Here is a 19715-nt window from a genome sequence, read left to right on the forward strand (position 1 = left end):
GGCCCAGCCGCTCCACGGCTTGTGGGATCCTCCCAGACTGGGGCACGAACCCATGTCCCCTGCATCGGCAGTCGGACTCCCAACCACTGCGCCACCAGGGAAGCCCTAGTTATCTATTTTATATCTAGTAGTGTGTTATATGTCAATCTGAATCTCTCAAATTATCCCTCTCCCCTTCCCCCCCACCCAGTAACCATAAGTTTGTTTTCAACATCTGTGACTCTATTTCTGTTTTGTAAATAAGTTCACTTGTAACTTTTTTTTAGTTTCCACATGTGAATACTATCATAAGATATTTTGTCTTTCTCTGTCTGACTTACTTCACCCAGTATCACAATCTCTAGGTCCATCCATGTTGATGCAAATGGCATTATTTTTTTTTCTTAATGGCTGAGTAATATTCTGTTGTTTCAATATATATGTACCACCACATCTTCTTTATTCCTCTGTTGATGGACATTTAGGTTGCTTCCATGTCCTGGGTATTGTAAATAGTGCTGCTATAAACATTGGGGTGCACTTGAAAGACAAGGTTGTGCTTTTGGACAAGAGTAACAGAAAATAATGTAGCAGAAAAAAAGGTGTAACTTGGAGTCCCACCATGTTACAGAAAGCCAAGAAGGGACTTTTTGGGTGTAAGATATAAAATCTAGACAATATCCTTTACTCTTACTGACAATTATAGAAAAAGCTTTGGAACCAATGTGTTATTCATAATGTTTTCAAGTCAATGAGCTTCTCAATCATGCAAACATAATGCAATATTTTAGTTGAGTTTTCTTCGAATAAAATTATGAAACTAGATATTAGAATCCTCCCTCCCTCCCTCCCTTCCTTCCTCCTTCCTTCTTTCTTTTCCTTCCTCCTTCCTCCTTTCTTTTAGCTTAGCAGATGAAATGCTATTTTATTATTTTATCCCTTGATTCTGTGTGTGTCTAGGAATGTAGGGCTGATCCTGGGGAATCACTTCACTGTAGTGTGGGTAGCCTCCATCTGCTCCTCCAAACTCTGACAAGACTTGTCTTCCAGGATCCCAGCACACGAATCAAGGAATTGGGTATGATGCACAGTATTCTGAAAAATAATTTTCATCATATAATAGCAAACGTTAACTTTTCTATTTGAAGTCATTTTTATAAACAGAAAAAGAAAAAAATCAAACAATTTTAAATAAATGATAAATTTAAAATATGCACATTTTAATGTTTCTATTTTATATATATTTGGTATCAAAATTGTACTGGGACCACAATATTTTTTTACTGCCAAGAGATATCAATAGGCACTTATTATTTATTTAAATCTACAAAATGGAACATAAGCATAAAATATTGAAATTATTTGTTTGAAATGCTGACAAAATTTTTTAAAAGACAACATAAAGGAAGACTAAATTGGTATATTTTAATTCTACAAAAATGTATAAATATTGAAATTTATAGCAGAGGAACAATTATTTAGTAATGCTTACAACATTTAAAATGTGTAATTCTTGATGCACAGTCTACTTTTATAAATGTTAAAGAACTGTGTGCCAAGCATTGATCTAAAACAGTTTTGAAATAGTTTCTCCTTAGCTGTGGCTATACTGACCAAAAAAGCAAAAGCTCCAAAAAAAAAAAAATCATAAAATCATCATGTCCTTTTTTTTCCCACTTGTGCTATTTTTAGCTAAAAGTACAACTGAAACCAAGCAGCAGCTTACATTCATTTTATCCCAAATTAAAAGCATGATGAAAATTTCATTTTTTAACCATTATAGATATAGCCTTAATCATCTAATTTCCCGTCCTCATTTGTGCTCATTAAAAACAGAATATTAAGTGATTTGTTCTCCCTAGCTAAAAACAAAAGCAGAATGATAACTTTTTATAATGATGATATAAATATCATAGAAGTGGTCTTTATCTTAAAAGATAGTAAACAGAAAAGCTGCCCTGCATCACTAGTATTTCAGAAGGATTTTTTTAAACAAATACAATTAAAATTGCCTTTAGAATTTATTGAACAATATAAAACAAAAGTTGGACACAAATTTATACAAACTATTTAAAACACATTGCTGGTGTTCATTCAGTACCTTAAATTCATACAATACCTTATACCTAATAGCAGTTTGACCATGGTGTAAGTCACACCAGATGTGTTTATGTGCTATACAGAAGAGTGACTGATTTATTGATTGCATATTTTGATAAATTGAGGAAAAATGGGAAAAAATGGTAGTGGCTGAATCCTGAAACACAAACTGTCTTAAGACTTAACCAGATTTTTGCTGCCTAACTGATTGGAAATTTATTCAAGATTTGTAGATATCAACTGTGCATAAAGACAGATTGTAGATGATGACATATCCGTTAAGATCTTGAATTTCCTAAATTCTTCATATTTATTAAATCAGCATGCATTATAACTTGAGAATGCATACAAGTTTTGCCTCTTCTGAAACTAGTTTTAGCATCTGTAAATAAGATGCCAATAAAATGGTTGTGATCGGATAAGATCATCATTTCACAAGTGGTGAAAACAATGTAGGGGGGTAGCCAAAATTTTAATTACGGAACCAATTTGTACTATATTCTTAACCTCCCACCAAAAAATTAAAAAGGTAAAATCTTTCCTATTGTTTTATTGTTGTATTCTTTTCTCTCTTTACTTTTTTTCCCCTTTTTATTATTAGGCTGTTTCTAAGCACCATGGCAAAATTGAAATTGTGGGTTGTGTTTATGACAGTCTACAGAGCTCCACTGGGGCGCTTATAAGTCTCTGCCTATTACCCTGCAGTCTTTGAAGCTGCATAACCTAGAACCTACCCAATAGTCACAGTAATAGATGGTCTAATTCTGTGCAAGCTGTAGGCCAATCTAACTTTTACTTTGAACATAATTATAAGGAAAATAGAATTGAGGGGGGAGGATGCTCTGTTAGTTACTGCGGAAGAGGCTATTGCCCAGTAATACTAGAATGTTCTGTAATCATGCTGTTTCCTGTTAATCTCTTTATTTTTTGCTGCAGGTCTTTATTTGTTGTCTATAGCAGTATTTTATAGGACTAATCTTATTTAAGCACGAAAGATAGTGAGAATTTATATATCTCTGAATAATCAACGTACTTACCATAAAATGTTTAACAAAGACATTTTTCTCATTATTGTGCCTTTTTTTTTGGAGTGCTTTTTAATTGAAGACAATATTAGGTTATATTAACAATGATGAGTTCTGGCAACACGAATTACAGCTATATGATCTTTGGGCAAGCCACATTACACATCTGGGTCTCAGGCTTATTATCTATTAACAGGTAAACAAAGACTAGGTCATCTGTAAAGTCCTTTAAAAGATTCTGCAATTGTGTTTTTTTCATAGACTTGCTCATAGAAAATAAATTTAGTAATTGCTCCTGTGAAACCATGAAAATACATATGATTCTTAAGAGAATGGTATGTCTCCCCTCTAGAAATAAAAGTCTATGCCTTCAAATGGCCACCGAACTCAACCAAAAAATAAAAATAATTTTATCTTAATAGAGCAACTTATATAATACAGCAGCATGTTTATAAAATGTCTTGTTTCACTTCCATAAGGCAGGATATTTTATCATACAGAACAAAACATAGTCCATACATGAATGTGAAGAATATTAGTAAGAAAATTATATTTGGAGACAGTTATGCAAATCCTGTCTAAATATATTACTAGACTTTACTTTAAAATATAAAATAATGTGCCCAAAATATGATACAGTAGCACTTAGCAAATTAACACACGTTTTTCAGTTCATTAATTCAATAAATGTTTAAAGAATATTTACCATGTGCCAAGAACTCTACCGGGAATATCACAGTGAATAAAACTAACAAAGTGCAGGTTTTTAGGAGGCTTACATTCTAGGGTATGAGATGGGAATGTTGGGGGGTGAGGAAGTAGAATGATAGACAAAATATAAAGAAGCAAATTTGTCAGAGTGTACAAGGAATAGAGAGGGCAGGAGGGAGAAGGGTTTGCCTTACTGATGAGGTATTTGAACAGAGACCTAAAGAAAATGAGTGAGAGTTCTCTTGGGCAAGAGAACAAAACATTAAGACAGAAATTTGCTTGGCAGTCACAGTAGAATAAGGGGCAGTCAGAAGTGTGTGTGTGTGTGTGTGTGTTTGTAGAGGGATATCATTCATGAAGGACCTTGAGGACCACTGTAAGAAGTTTGGTTGGAGAAACATGAAGTCACAGGGTTGTGAGCAGAGAAGTGAAACAATCAAATTTATGTTTAACAGAATGACTTTCGCTGTTGTATTGAAAAAAGACAATTGGGGCAAGGATTGGGAAATTAGGAAACCAAATTATATGCATATTTCAATTTAAAAGGTTACAGGTAGTGACACAGTGGATGTGGTGCCAAGTCGTTGATTCATGGTTATATTTCAGATACCGAATCAAGGGAATTTGCTGATGAATTAAAGGTGAGAGAGAAAGAGAGGAGTCAAAAGTGACTCTAGGGTTTTGATCTGAGCATCTGGAAGCCTGGAGTTGACATTAACTTCAATGGGGAAGACCTCAGATGAGGAAGATTCAAGTCATTTGAAATATTTATTAGTCTAGCTCCATAGACAAGGAGTGTATTAGATGAATGCATTGTGAATCCACTCATGATTTTAATTTTCTGTATTGAATACAGTATTTTTTTTTTTTTTTTTTTTTTTGAAGCGGTTCTCTCACTGTTGTGGCCTCTCCCGTTGTGGAGCACAGGCTCCGGACACACAGGCTCAGTGGCCATGGCTCACAGGCCTAGCCGCTCCGCGGCATGTGGGATCTTCCTGGACCAGGGCACGAACCCGTGTCCCCTGCATCGGCAGGCAGACTCTCAACCACTGTGCCACCAGGGAAGCCCTGAATACAGCATTTTTGAAAAGAAAATTTAATTAGTCATTAGTTTTGGGTGGTTTGTAATATTTAGTATTATTTTTTTTGTTTGTTGGACACTAACAGCATTTGCTGAAACCATATGAGGATTCTTTGAAAATTCTTCTCTGGCATTCAAGCTCAGGCAGTTTTCATATTTCCTGTATTTTTGCTATGACCATAATGAACTTTCAGATACTTAAAATGCTTCCAAAATGTGTCAAATTCAGTTTCAGTGGAGTAGCTATATTTTTAAAAACTTGTCATTGACTCTTCACTAGATAACATATGCATTTTGATTGACAAATCCATAATAAGTGAAACAGATTGTATAAAAGAGTTCTTGAGTGTTTAAGCTTTTTAAATTTAAGGAAGAATGCCTTGCAGGGACATTTTGTCATATTTTAGTCAGGACAAGAGGAAAAGAGGGAAGAAGAGAGTTAAAATGGAAACTGATTGTCAAGTCAGACCTCAGTTGACTTGTGAGGCCACTGTCAATTTAAGGCAGTGGTTTACTAGCTCTTAGGAGTCACAGCTTCCTTAGAAATTTACTGTAAGCAATGGATTCTCTCGTCAGAAAAAAATGCCCTGACATTAAAATTTTGTTTGTAATTTTAAATTTAAATAAATTTAAAACATATCAGCACAAATTTCATGGGTAGATTTTTCTTCTTCCTTTTCATGTCTTCTGCTCAAGTACTTTGAATGCAAAGGGTTTTAAAGATGGAAAAAAATTCAGGTATCCTCAGAGACTTTGAGGTGAGGGATGTCTACACTTTAAGGAGTAAACCTGAAATGCTTCATGTAGTGTAATTCTTCCTTAGAGTTATACCAGTTTAAAGCCATAAAAGGAAGGAATGCTAGCTGAGAAAATTGTACAGGATATTACTAGCTTTTACAAAGTGAGCTCTGTGTGTGTTTGTGTGTGTGTGTGTGTGTGTGTGTGTGTGTGAGAGAGAGAGAGAGAGAGAGAGAGAGAGATTGCCTGTAGCCAACCTGATCAAACTGATTAATATTTTCTATTAGAGCTTTTAAAGAAAGGATGAGAGCCAACGATATGACATTCTCTACTCTAAGAGGTCACGTCTTCCATTCCCCCACCACCCCCTCCCTAAAATTTCTCTTAGCTGCTGAGTGCATTTACAATGAATAAAATACATATGTAGAGCAAGTTTATGGGCATTTTAAATGGTGTCACAGATTTTTCTTTTTTTTTCATGTTTTCTACTTACGTATTTTGAATACAAAGTGTTTTAAGATGGAAAAAGAACATGTGAAGGTAGCCTAATTATGACTGTGTTCCTTGAGTCATAATTTATGGCAAATGATATCTAGCATTTCAGTTAAAATAGAAGTTTAATGGATATATATTGAGTTCATTCCCCCAGTGATGAAAACTTTAGATATTCTGGCATAGCAATGAAATTCTGATAGTAATGCATTATTTTATTTAAATATAAAAATAAAGTAGTCACAGTGACTTAACTAAAATCCTAAATGCCAAAGAATTAAAAATTAGGGCTAATACTCTACCCTTCACCTACAATTCTGTGTAGCCTAAGTGACAAGTCCCAGTCTCTAGAGTGAAGAGAAAAATAACTGTAGAGTTTATGAGACAAAGTGGTTAAAAATTGAGTTTCCCACATCAATTCTAGGACCAAGCTGATTGTTACACTCAGCCTGTGTTAGAAGTGATTGCAACCCAAACAGAATATCTTTTTAAAATGTTTCAATTGTTGTTTTTAAGCTTCATTTTGCTCCCCTCAATGACTAGCTAGTTTCTTCTGATTTCATGTACTTTAAATTGAATTTTCAAATTCTCCTCCACTTTTTTGTTTAAATGTGATGTTTTTTAAGAACTCTATGAGATGTCAATATCCAATTTAAGTTTTTTCCTGGTACAAAATTTGGAACTGATTTTTGAGCAACAAATTCATTCCTTAGAAGTAATTCAGTGTAATGGCCTTGCTGTTGACATAGAAATTCAACATGTTTCCATGAAGGTCCAGTAGAAACAGAGTTTATAAAACAATTTATAACATTTCATAATGAAGTTATTTTATAAGGCATTTACATTGTCCCTTTTTCCACATTATAAGAAAAAAATAAAAATAGCCCCCCCTCCCAAACTAATCCTGTGACATGATAGCAATAATTTTGTTTTTAAAAAGGAAACACAGTTTGTTTTTCAAGCTGTTCTGATGTTTAATAACAGTTTGCTGTTATTTATTCTGTGTGCTTTTTAATCAGATACAAATTTTAGTAGGGAAATAAGCAAACATTCCTAAAAATGAATTATAAACAACTGTGTTTTAGAATACTAAAAGGATTTTAAAACTTTCAATTCAACAAAGTTAATATTTTTTCCTAATTGAAATAATGGAAAAGCATAAGTGTAGACACTTTCATGGCTTAGGGGAAATGGTCTTCATGCCCCCAGAGTCATGTTCCTTAGCAGCCATTGTTGAGATCTGCTTCCACTACAGTCCTGCATGGTAGGCACCATTTTATCTTCTTCAGAAGGTTCATCTAGACATTGATTACTGTTAACATGTCTCAAGGTGAGTCTCTGTAAAAGATAACCAATAATCAGTGCAACATATTTTATCTTAAACTTCACTAGCACATCAGATTAAATCTGCTCTTTAAAAAGTCCTTTTTTTTTTTTTTTGGTATAAACATTGCGATGTGTTTGTAAGAGGAACTGTGCACAGGTGGCTCTGAATTAATTATTATACAACTTTCACTGTTATGGTTTTATCATTGTCTAATGCACCTTTGTTTGCAGATGGTTAAAGAAATTGGCCGACATTTATCATGCGTTGCCAAGAATTCAGGCTCCTTTGCAAAAAGCCCATTTGTGAGTTTAGAGTTCAGTTGAGGAGTGCAAATATTAAAGAGCTTTTACAGAATCTTAGTTTTCTTGGGCATGTGTTACTTAGTAACCATTTGGCAAATATGAAAAGAGATGTCACAGCTGTGACCCAGATGAACAAAACTGCTGGAGATGTTCCCTTTTCAAAATACTATACAAGTCATAGTATCTGTGACTGTGAGACATTCATTGTAGAAGAGTAATTACCATAGCAACAAAGATCTATCTTACTTGATGGTGTGCTCACCATATTTAGTTTGCATTTTTAAGGATCTTAAAAAATACCAGCATCAAATAAAAACAGATGTGATGGACATATTTTAAAAATATTATACCTATATATATTTTCATAACAGTATTAATAAGCATCCTCTCAGTACCCAAATGCTGAAATGTAATTCCAATAATTGCACCAGGTTAACCAGTCTTCTCTTTTGAGTTCACATTTACATTTTGAAGTCATATTTTTGGACTTTTCAGATATATATTTTAAGTCCACATGGTTTTATATACTAACTTATGCACTAATTGTATACATTATCATATACAGTTCTGCTTAGTTTCATGGGCAATGCCTAGAACCATACTACACGAAAAACTCCCCAGCCAGAAGAGACGTGTTTGAATATGGGAGGTGATTTGGAGATATATCTTGAAAAAAGTATCCATATATTATACTCTTGTTGCAAATTACCAAAATTAAAGGTAGACAAATACTTTTTTTTGGGGGGGTGGGCTCTTGATATTATATTGAAAGTCAGAAGATAAAAAATGCAGGGGGTATGCAAAAAAATGGCGGTGAAACACTGCCTAGACACTTATAATTTGTTTTGGATTAGGACTACAAACACCCCGAACTGCGCTGTCCTGAGAAAAGATAGAATGGAAAATAGGCTTGTGGTAAAGGATGCTTAATAGACAACAAACAGGAAATTAAAAGAGCAAGACTATTAGATGTGAAGAAGATTTGAAGATTTAGGCCTTTGTTGTTGCTCTTTTCAATACATGGAATCAAGCCATTTATACTGAAAAATGGACAAAAGAAGAAATGGCCAAAGATAGGCAAGAAGATAGTTGATTTATGCTTATGATGCCAGAAATTATTTTGTTCATTTATGAACCAAAAGCCAACTTGGAAAAAGATACAAAAGAAAACAAGCATTTTTTTCTAGAAAGTTCTAGTTAAAAAATCAGAGTGTTCATTTTTGTTACGTACCTGAGGTCCTTTGTGTATATATGTCCTTTTCCAAAAAAGCCACTTACCCTTGTTTGCTTCTATTAGATCCTTTTAAAAAACACGTATATGACTTTAAGGATTAGATTGAATATGTGTTGTCAATTACATATGTGATAGTTTCTAAAATATTAGTAAGTATTCTTTCTAAAAAATGCATAAATATTTTCTTTGAAGGAATTCATTAGTAGTCAAAAGCCACTGCTGTTAAGATAACCAACCAAGGAAAATACTCTCCTTTTCAGTGTAGTGGAGTAGAAAGATCAGACACTTTAGGGTTAGATAGCCATAAGTGTGAATTTCTTCTTCCCAAGTTACTAGCCATGAAAATTTGGGCAAGCTACCAAATCATTCTGAGGACATACTTTGTCAGATGCTTAATTGTACTTACTAATATGTAAAAATGCTCTTTCCCTTACTGCTTAAAAAATTTGACCTTTAGTCAGCTATCTGTGATCACTTGCAACCTAAGGGTAAAATTGTTAACTATGTTTATAGGCATCAATGACTTACAGTAAAAATGACCTCTGATTGATTAACTGCATCTGCATCTGATAAACTGCATTATAATAGGAAGGCAAATAGTGGGCCTCTTTAAGTGCAAAAGACTTGTAATTTTGTGAGACTAAATAGTTAAATCTGAGATGACCACTTGGTGGGCATTGCACCTACCAGGTATGGTTTCTTGGAAAACAAACTAAGATAATATATGCAAATTGCCTTGTGCAAAAGGTCCGGACTTTTTCAGCTTTTCAATGTATGTTTGGAATGCCCTGTCTCAAATGTAAGTCTAATCTAAAGAACATCCCTCTTCCCCCTCCTCTCCATACTTCCATTCTCGGCCTTGTCACAAGTATCCCAAGCTCAATTGTGTCCTCTACTAACAACCTTTAACTGATTCATCTGAACCAGAATAATTCCCTAACTTCCTATGTGTTCTCATAGAAAGGTATTGGACAATATAATAGCTTTTATTTACAGGACAATAATCCCCTTAAGATCAAGAACTAGGACAGGTACTTATTGGACTTGAACTGAATAATAATTCATTTTACTGTCTACTGCGAAGATACTCACAAATCATACAAGTCAGAAAAGTACAATTTTTAAAAGCTTTTATTATTATAATTATGTCATTTAACCAGCCACAAAGAAATGCTCAGAAATAATTTACTTCATAAAGTTATTGAAAATTACATCTTAGTCTTCAATAATGCATTTGCTTTAAGTTTCAGGTTAAAATAGTAAATTTTAGAAAGGATATGTTGTATCTGCACACAAAGTGTCTGAATAAAAATTAACAATTTAATAATTTCAGTGTTCCAAAAACAATTTTTGGGCTATGTTAGTTTTTTTTTATTGGTTTTTTCAGCTCTGTTACAAAATCTATTGTCATATAGACATGGCTATAGTTAGAGCTAATATGTCATAATGTATTTCATCAGTTATACTTATGCATGTGTATATTTGAAATAAAGAAAATACCTATAAATAATAATACACAAATACCTATTAATAAATAATAGACAAACCTATTAATAATAGACAAACACCACTTAATATATGCAGCCTCCAAATTAATAAGCAGCTAAGAAGTAACAGACAGAAAAATAACTCCACGGAGAAATAGCACATAAAGATTTTTTTAAACCACATTTTAAAGAAATAAGTTTAGATTTCAGTACCAAAACATAAGAAAAACACTAAAATAAATTTAATAAAGTCTGCAACACAAACCTCCAAAATTATTTGAGAAAGTAATCAGTAGAATTCTTAAAAATATTTCTAAAAATTTCCTTTCTTGTATAGTTTCTTAGATGCCATTTTTGCAAAGGGTTATGATTACATATTTCCACAGTGGGCTGTTGGGAGCCATCAGCTACTTTGCTTACTGAGAGACAGGACTGGGTGAGTATGTGAAGAAGAGTGTGGGTCTGTTTGACAAAGAAAATAATGAGTAATGACAAAATCTAGTACAAAGGCAGTAATAAATCAATCATTCTCAGCAACATACAATTTCTACTGGATAAGCACTGAAAGCACACGTCACAATAATTGCATCCATGGAGCTGTGAGCCACATCCCTTTAGCTGACTTTCATGTCAACTGTATTCAGTAGGAGTAACTGAAGATAAGACTGAGAACACAGAGAAGAGCCTGAGACCAAATGATGAAACATGTGGGGCAAAAGTTTATTTTGGATAGAAAAGGTTATATTCTTAGTGTTCATTCCAGCAATAAAATGCTGTTAGCATTAAATGAGTTATTTTGTGAGTGCATATTCAAAACCGTTGATTAGTCCAGTGAGTTTTTGATTATGGTCTTTGGCTCCCTCATTCCTTTGCCCTAAGCTTGAGTGGATGCCAGGGAAGAATCTAGGGGATAATTTAGCTTTAGGGCTTGGCTTTACTTTGTACAATATGGTACTCAAGTTATTTCCACTGTGTTTTCACAGGGCTAACCTGGTGGCATTAAAAGTGTTCCACATGTGCATTGGTGCATTCATCTAAATGTCAATTAGAAAGTTAATGAAGGGAGGAAAAAGAAAATGATTAACTCCATTTGGGCTGTTAATTTGACATAATTCTCCTAATTAATTTGTAATTAATTTATTTGTCTGTTTCTTGTTTTCCATCTATTTCCTCCACAGGAACATAAGCTCCAGGAATGCCAGGGACCATGACTATCTACATCATGAAGTCCAGTGCCTGCTCACATGAGGTACTCTATAAGTTTGTTGATGGAAATATTTAGTGGAAGACCAATGCAGAAAATAAATTCTGATAAAATTAAACTACATCTCTTGGGCAGCTTACTGGATACAAATCATTGGATTTTTCCATTTCAAGGACTTACTTTCTACAGTCAAATGGTAGATAAATGATTTACAAAGATAGGAAAGGTAACATTATCATATATAATAAATTTTATTTGTGAAATGATACTGTTCATATAGTTGATTTGTTAAGGAGACTAGTTTTGGGGGCTTTTTATGAAATCAAGCTTGCCTTTCCTATCTATACTGTTTAAAATTTCTGGGTTTGATAATCCTCTACTCTTAGTGATTTTTGCAATGAACATTTTTTTGGTAAATGTCATGTTAACATCAAAGACCACAGTGTTAGTATGAATTTCATGTGTTATTAAAAAGAAAAATGAATTATAAAGTTTTCCTTGGTTTAAAACAAAAATAACTTGATTTTACTTATACTCAGGAAATGTACCTCCAGAATATGAATACAATATAAACTTTTCCGTAAAAAATATATTTGTTGAAAAAAATATATATTTGTAATATTTTCCCCCAAAATGTTTATCACATGAATGACAATGAAACAAACTCAAAGAAATTTCACTCTAGGTACTTCTGAAAAACCATAAACCAGAAGAAATTAGAAATCTGAAACAACCCCTTTGAGATAAAAAAATTATTTTTCATTTTTAAAAACCCACAAAAACATTTAGTGCTTTCATTTGTTTGGGAAAAAAAAAAGTATAGTTTTTTTTTTTTCCTGAGTATTCTGTTTAGAAGAGATACCAATTGTTAATATTTTATTGGTTTTCTAGTAATTTTAATCCCTTATGCAAATTTATGTAATTGAGCTCATCTAGTTAAATAGACTTCACTTTATATTGTGGGCCTCATTCTTATAATTAAATATTTTAAAAACCTAAAAAATAATTTCTACAAAGGAGACTTGCCAAAAATCATTTAACTTTTCCATTGACCGGGTTGGGGGATAGCCAATTTGGAACTACTATAAATAATGCTGTGATAAACATCTCTGAACATCTCTCTCCACATCTATAATCATTTCTTTAATGATTCTTAGACGTGAAATCACAAGATCAAAAGGTATGAACATTTTAATACATAGTAGTAAATTTTAAAAAAATCTGTAATAATTATTTTGCAATAATAGCAACAGCAGTTTTCTTGTGATTACTCTATTCCAGAATACAGTATTTGTGTCATTTTCACTGCATCTGCATCAGTATTGTGTGTTGCCACTATAAACATTTCTTGACATATGGACAGGATAAATAAAGAAATGGATAAAAGAACACATATGAAATGACTTTTTTTTACAGTTATTTAATGGCTTTTTAGTTATTTAAATACCTTTTTTTTCCATTTTCATTGGTTAATTTATATATCTCCTATGCTGTGTTCAAGACCTTGGATATTTTTATATTGGATATTGGATTTTTTTATAGTGGATATTTATATATATATATAAAAATGTAAATAAATATATTGTATATTTATATATTTTCTTTTAAATGCTTTTTTTTAAGCATACCAGCCCTTTGTCATATTTGTTACAAATGCCTCTCGCAACTGTAGGAAACTGTCATATTAACTCAGTTTTGAAGGCAGTGTGACATACAGGCTGACATGCAGCATACTGCCAAATATCATTTCCTATAGCATTTTTTAAAATATTGACTAGGAAACAGGACAATATGAACCCTATGCTGGTATTGGTTTCTCTTTATAACATAGCATTACTTAATTGTTCTCTATTGAAATATAAAGCATTAGTATTTCCTGGGATTTTACAAAATTTCAATCATACTATTTTAAGACGCATAAGAAAAAAGTTAATGCTTCCTGCCTTTAAACATATTTTTGCTATCTGAAACAAGATGTGTCATGGAGTATCTCTAAATCTACCCTTTTTTTTTTTTTTTTTTTTGGGCAGTACGTGGGCCTCTCACTGTTGTGGCCCCTCTCCCGTTGCACAGCACAGGCCCCGGACGCACAGGCTCAGCGGCCATGGCCCCCAGCCACTCCACGGCATGTGGGATCTTCCTAGACCGGGGCACGAACTCATGTCCCCTGCATCGGCAGGCGGACTGTCAACCACTGTGCCACCAGGGAAGCCCTAAATCTACCCTTTTAAAGATACAATTACTACTGAAAGCCAACTGGAATTAGGCTAGGGAAACAATTTTGGTGACAAAATAAGAATCATAAAATTATAAAATTAGGTCATACCTTTGGGTGAAAAAGCACGAAGTAAAAAAATTGATATTTTAATGGACAGAAGTGACTGTATGGTTGATTGAAGAACCAGTCATACAGGTCTCAGTTTAAAAGATGCCATACGAAAAGTTTAAAATGAAACTTGGTCAATTTTATTACATATAATCATAAAGAATGAATTTGGACTGTTATAGGTATTTAATAGCAAAAACAGGATTTCCCCTATTGATCAAGTACAGAATAACAATTATTTAAATGTTAATATAATAAAGTTCTTATTTAAAATTTTAAGTATGATCTTCTGACAAGGTGATCTGTGCACTTGTTAGAATAGAATATGAGTATTAAAAACAATAAGTGTACAGGTGTAGGTATTTAACAAACAAGAACTAAAAGCGTAATACTAAACTACTGAAATTCCTATTTACTAATTGTTTCTACATAAGAAATCACAGCTCTGGGTCAGTGGGACTATGGAAATATAATACTTGTCTGATATACACAGCCTTCAAAAGGTAAAGCAAGCCACTATTTTTGTTAGGAATCCTACTCAGGGAAATGGCTGGGTTGGCAATTATAGATGACTTACCTTGAAATTATATTCCCATTTACCTGCTTTCTGATAAAGTGAAATAAAAGAGGAGGTATTAAGTAAAATCTAAATACAAGCTTCCGTGATTTCAGTAAATATAAATCCCATATATTTTACCTACTGAAAAAAAATTCCTGATATTGTGTCTCTGAGAAACATTTGACACAGATGGATATCAAATTCATAACAAGCATTTTCTCAGTCAACTTGCTCAGTCACATGAAAAACAAGACTTATTTTTAGCATCATATTTTGCTTCCTTGTTTTTCTTTGTTGCATAGTGTTTGGTGAGCATAAGTGTTCTGTTCTAAAATTAGATTCTCACACTGTATGTAGCCGCCTGAATGTTCAAAAAGAAATGTGATTATGTGCACTTATTGCAGGAAAATACAGATTTCAAATGGATTGGAACCCAATTGCAATGAAATAGAATAATATAAGACAACTTGAATACAAGAGAATGGATGGATGGCAGACCTTTATAACAGTAATCTTTAAAATATTTCAGTGAGATTAAATATAGGTTGTTTTCCCTTTTGTTTTAACTTTGTGGCATTGGGCTTTCACAGCACCAAAGTGTTCAAGGAATTTTTTCAAGAGATTCTAGACCAGGTGGAGATTTTCCAGTTTTGCTAATGATGCTCAGGTTGCCCCCAAAATGAACATATTTGGCCAGGTATAAAGTGATACTGAATTAAATGCATGGTTGTATTGTTTAAGAAATACTTAGGAAAGTGGGAAACTCCATATTTCAAATCAGAATTGGCCAAAGACATGTATTTATTACCAACAAGTTCTTAGTTTCATTCAAATGAAAGGTGAAACAATTAGGTATTAATTAATTATATTATGAATACATGTGGCTAAAATTCGTAAGCAATCAGACCATACTGACAAAGTAGTTTTATGACTGCCTGTTTATCTAAATAGACAAAATTTATTGCAGTACATCTTTCCAGTTATTAAGGAAAGGAGAAATTCTGTGTGAATACAATTTGGTACCACAAATAATTGATAATATTTAACCATTTCTTTCATTTGTAATACTGTACATTTAACTTATCAAATTGAGATAGGCTGGGACCTGGGACCCTTTGCTGCAGTGCTTGCACCTGGACAAACATCTGAGCTACAAATTACAAAGAAACTATATAGGGCTAAAAAACTGTGCATGCACAGGTGGGGCAAATTATGGACAAAAAGATACAAAAAGACCAAAAAAACCCCCAACTGCCACTTCTGAAGAGCGGGGAGCAAAAGCAGGGTACTGTGCATAACACCACCAAAGGGGTGGGAAAAACACCTAAGCCACCCCTCTGGCCCAACCCCTGAACACACCCCTACCCTCACCCCATGTAAGGAACAAGCTCACACCCCCCACCCCGCACCTTGGGGGAGCGAGCAAGGGAACCTTTTCACTCCTGTGGCCTTTCCAAGGTGGGGGGTGGCACGAGCTGGTGTGTGCAGGGGGCATGGGCAGTACCCTGTCTTTGCTGCCGGCTCTTTAGAAGTGGCAGTTGGGGTTTTTGGTCTTTTTGTATTTTTTTGTCCATAATTTGCCCCAGCTGCGCATGCACACAGTTATTTTTAGTCCCTTTTAGTTTCTTTGTAATTTGTAGCTTGAGGAGACATTTGTCCAGGTGCAAGCATTGCAGCACTGCAGCAAAGGGTCCCAGGTCCCCCCTGTCTAAAGATCATCAATCATCATTTGAAAGCATCCAATTATATTTAGTTTTTCAGTGACCTCAGGAAGTAAGGTAGTGTAGTGGAAAGATTGCTGGAATTAGTGCCAGAAACCTGGGCTGTGCAGATGTAGACAAGGAATTTAAACACACTAATCACTACTTGATTGATAATGAAAAATACAAATAATATCTTACAGAACTGTTGTAAGAATTGCATGAGAAAACAGAATTAAAGACATTCAGTAAACTTTATTTCCTTCTCTTTTCTCCCCCCACTCAAGAAGTAAACAAACCAAAGCAGCTGGATAGATTCCATGTTTTGAGGCTTTATGATACCATTAGGGGAACCACTGACTGAAACTGCACCCTGGCCAGGCCCCATAGTAACTACTTGCATGAGTTATCTTAACAGCAGGAGGTCCTGGTAAGGAACATGGAACTAACAAGCCACCACCAACCGGAAGAATTCAGGAAAGGTCAAGTGGAGACAGGAGACGCCAGTCCATATGTCCTTCCAGAATCCTTCTCGCTGGAATCCATCTTGGCTGAGTGATGCGCATACCACCAGGAAGAACCCTGAGTCAGAATGTTTGGCCAGAGACAACCAGAAACTAATCCCATCACTGTAAAATCTGAGACTGTGCGCCACCTGGCAGAGCAGTCCTCCTGGATTCCCTTACCCTGCTGCTCTCCACCCAGGTGCCCCTTCTCGATAAAGTCTCTTGCTTTGTCAGCACATGTGTCTCCTCGGACAATTCATTTCCGAGTGTTAGACGAGAACCCACTCTCGGGCCCTGGAAGGGGTCCCCCTTCCTGCAACAAATGGCGATTTTGGTGGGACCTCTTCTTTGCTATGACTGACATCTTGACCACTCAGGGTACGCGGGGACCAGCTCACCTGCCGAGGGACCAGACCCAGTGGCCGCAACCGGGACCCTTTTTTCCATGGTCTCCTGACGTGGATGACTGGCCAGAGTGTCCCAACTGGGTAAGGAACAAGAGATTGTATTGATCTCTTTCCCCTTCCCTCTCTTTCCTCTTTTCAACCCCTCCTATCCTACCCTTTTTTCTTCTGTCCTGATCCTGTATGTAGGAGTCTGCTTGAAGGCCCTCAGCCTGAACTGAGGGTCGGAGCCTGATCACCTCTGGTGGGCAGAGAACTCGACTGGTCTGGTCTCTTGTTTCTGGTAGGGTTGAGTTCCCGTCCTCCCCTCCTAGAAGCCCAGGGAAAGGTCCCATGACACCTGGGTGTCTGCAGGTGGCAGGAGACATCCATAAGGCCACCCCTTTTGTCCCCCTTCCTTCCCCTCTTCCTGCAGCCTGGCCTCCTTTCCTTCCTTTGAGATTTTTGAAGACCTGAGATATTTCCATTTACTCTGTTAGTACTCGGATCTGAAGTTCTGTGTCTCTATAGGAGGTTTTCTGAGAGACTGCAATCTTGTACTTAAGCAAGTGTGTGATTAGGATGGCCAGGCCTGTGTGTGTTTAATACTTTGTGTTCTGTGTTGTGATTTGTGATGGCCATTCTGCCTTGTGAAATGGGAATATGTGTGGCCACCATATTGTTTAGACTCCAGAGAAAGTTGGTTTAGGTAAAACTCTTGAAAACTGGTTTTTTTTGCATATACAGTTAGTAAAAGCAAGCTTGATCAAACGTCTTTTCAGAATTTTGACCCTAAGGGAACAAGTCCTACTAGGAGAACATGATTTTTCTCTCCCTGTGCCTTGAGACCAGGGCTCTCAGGAACCCTTATCTACACCATCTCTAACTCCTGCAACTGAGAGGAAAATGGGAAGAAGCCTTTAAAAATTTTACTTATTCCAACTGTTATTTATAAACTAGTGAATTTTATATTGTGATACCTGATTTATGACTAAGTTTAGAAAATGAAGCTAAATCTTTCATTGTGTCTGTCTGGATATTTGTATGTCTCAGTATGTGTCTTTGTCTTTGGATAATATTGCTGAGGTTAATTTGTAAATGAGCTCTGTTCAACTGACTTAAAGAAAAGTAAATGAATTTTGGGTTCACGTGAACTGGGAAATATTCAGTATTAAATTAATATCTGGTATTAATGTATAAGTTTGTCAATCTAATTGATATAGACATGTCTTTAGAGTTATCAACATTAAGTGTAATACTTTTATTGCACCTAGGTTTAATATAAGCTAAATAAAATCTTGTTATATCTGTTACAAAATTGCCAGCAAAAAGCAAAACAAAACAAAATTCAATGTAAAGAAACTTTTAAGGAAAGAAAATGTAAATGAGATAAGAGCTTTTAGATAAACTCTATTAAGAATAATTATGCTTTAGGAATGTCTGTCTAAAATAGTCTCTCCAGATTCTGGTAACTTGAAATTCTAGAGTTGTGCTAAATTAAGTGATGGAAGGTTATTGAATAGCTAGGTCATTCCCAAATAAGATACCGAAACATTAATTACTGAACATTGGCTTCCTTTTGCAGAGAAACAAAAGGTATTTAGGACTGTTAATAAATACGTTTGGTGCCACACTGAGATATTTTCTATAAGAAAGCACATTTTTCAAGAAATTATTTGGGTTTATGTTTACCAATCTACAGAGTGCTGATATAAAGGACAGTCCATGGTTGCTTAAAGAAAGTAGGGTGTGTGTTTTCAGTAAAAAAGGTATGAGGCATGGAATTGCATTTTATTAAGGGAAAAGGAAGTAGGTCTGACTTACAGGTGGCTGTTTCTGAATGGAAAAATAAAGTGATGGATACAGAAAGTGATAAAAAGTTTTGTGGAAAGTGGGCCCCAAGAAAAGAGTTTTGTGCATGGTCAGGACTGACTGAGTTTAAAATAAATTTGATTGAGTAAATGAATTTTAAAAGTAAGCTGGTGCAAAACTTGAATTTGCCTTTTCTCTCTGTTAAGAGGACACGTTTTCTTAAAATGTTGAACTGCCCTTGATAACAGATTTTAAGTTTCTTTACCTTTTGAGTGATCTGTTCTGTATTTGCCTTTGAAATCTTTTATTGTTACTTTGGCTAAGTGAATAACTGTTGTTTCACAGTGACCTATGATATTATCTGACTGTTTTAAACCCTCTTGAATTTTTTTGACAAAAGTTCCTAAATCAAATTCTAATGAAGTCCTTTTGACCTCTAGCTAACTTTGGGATGCTTCAGAGGGCCCCTGAAACATCCCAAAGAGAGAAGTAAACTAATTAGTTTCATTTGGTACATTAAATTACATGGGAACTTAATCTTCTTAGGTTATATTGTGTGGTACATGTTACTAATATAGATATAGAGATTATATGGAATTCCTAAAAATCTGATATGTCCTGGTAAAATGTTATCAGTCATAATTCTAGTTATTATCTGAAAGTGTATGTCACAGCAGTAACCAAGTTACTTTGTCAGTTGCATTGTAAACAGATTTAAACGTACCTCCTGAAGTCTTGTCATTATAGAC

General features: G+C 34.7%; 1 protein-coding gene across 2 annotated transcripts in view; it reads right to left on the bottom strand.

The window, feature by feature from the left end:
* Nucleotides 1-7094: 7094 nt before the first annotated feature.
* GALNT13 (polypeptide N-acetylgalactosaminyltransferase 13) overlaps nucleotides 7095-19715 on the bottom strand; it is a 552783-nt gene continuing 540162 nt past the window's right edge. The window contains exon 13 of one of the 2 annotated variants that reach the window (XM_024735936.1): nucleotides 7095-7464. In XM_024735936.1, coding sequence (XP_024591704.1) covers nucleotides 7324-7464 — 141 coding nt within the window. In that variant the 3' untranslated portion in view covers nucleotides 7095-7323. The remainder of the gene's footprint in view (nucleotides 7465-19715) is intronic. The other variant, XM_024735937.1, reaches the window with a different exon arrangement.

Source organism: Neophocaena asiaeorientalis, unplaced genomic scaffold, assembly GCF_003031525.2.
Source record: "Neophocaena asiaeorientalis asiaeorientalis breed wild unplaced genomic scaffold, Neophocaena_asiaeorientalis_V1.1 scaffold72, whole genome shotgun sequence".
NCBI classification, from domain to species: domain Eukaryota; kingdom Metazoa; phylum Chordata; class Mammalia; order Artiodactyla; family Phocoenidae; genus Neophocaena; species Neophocaena asiaeorientalis.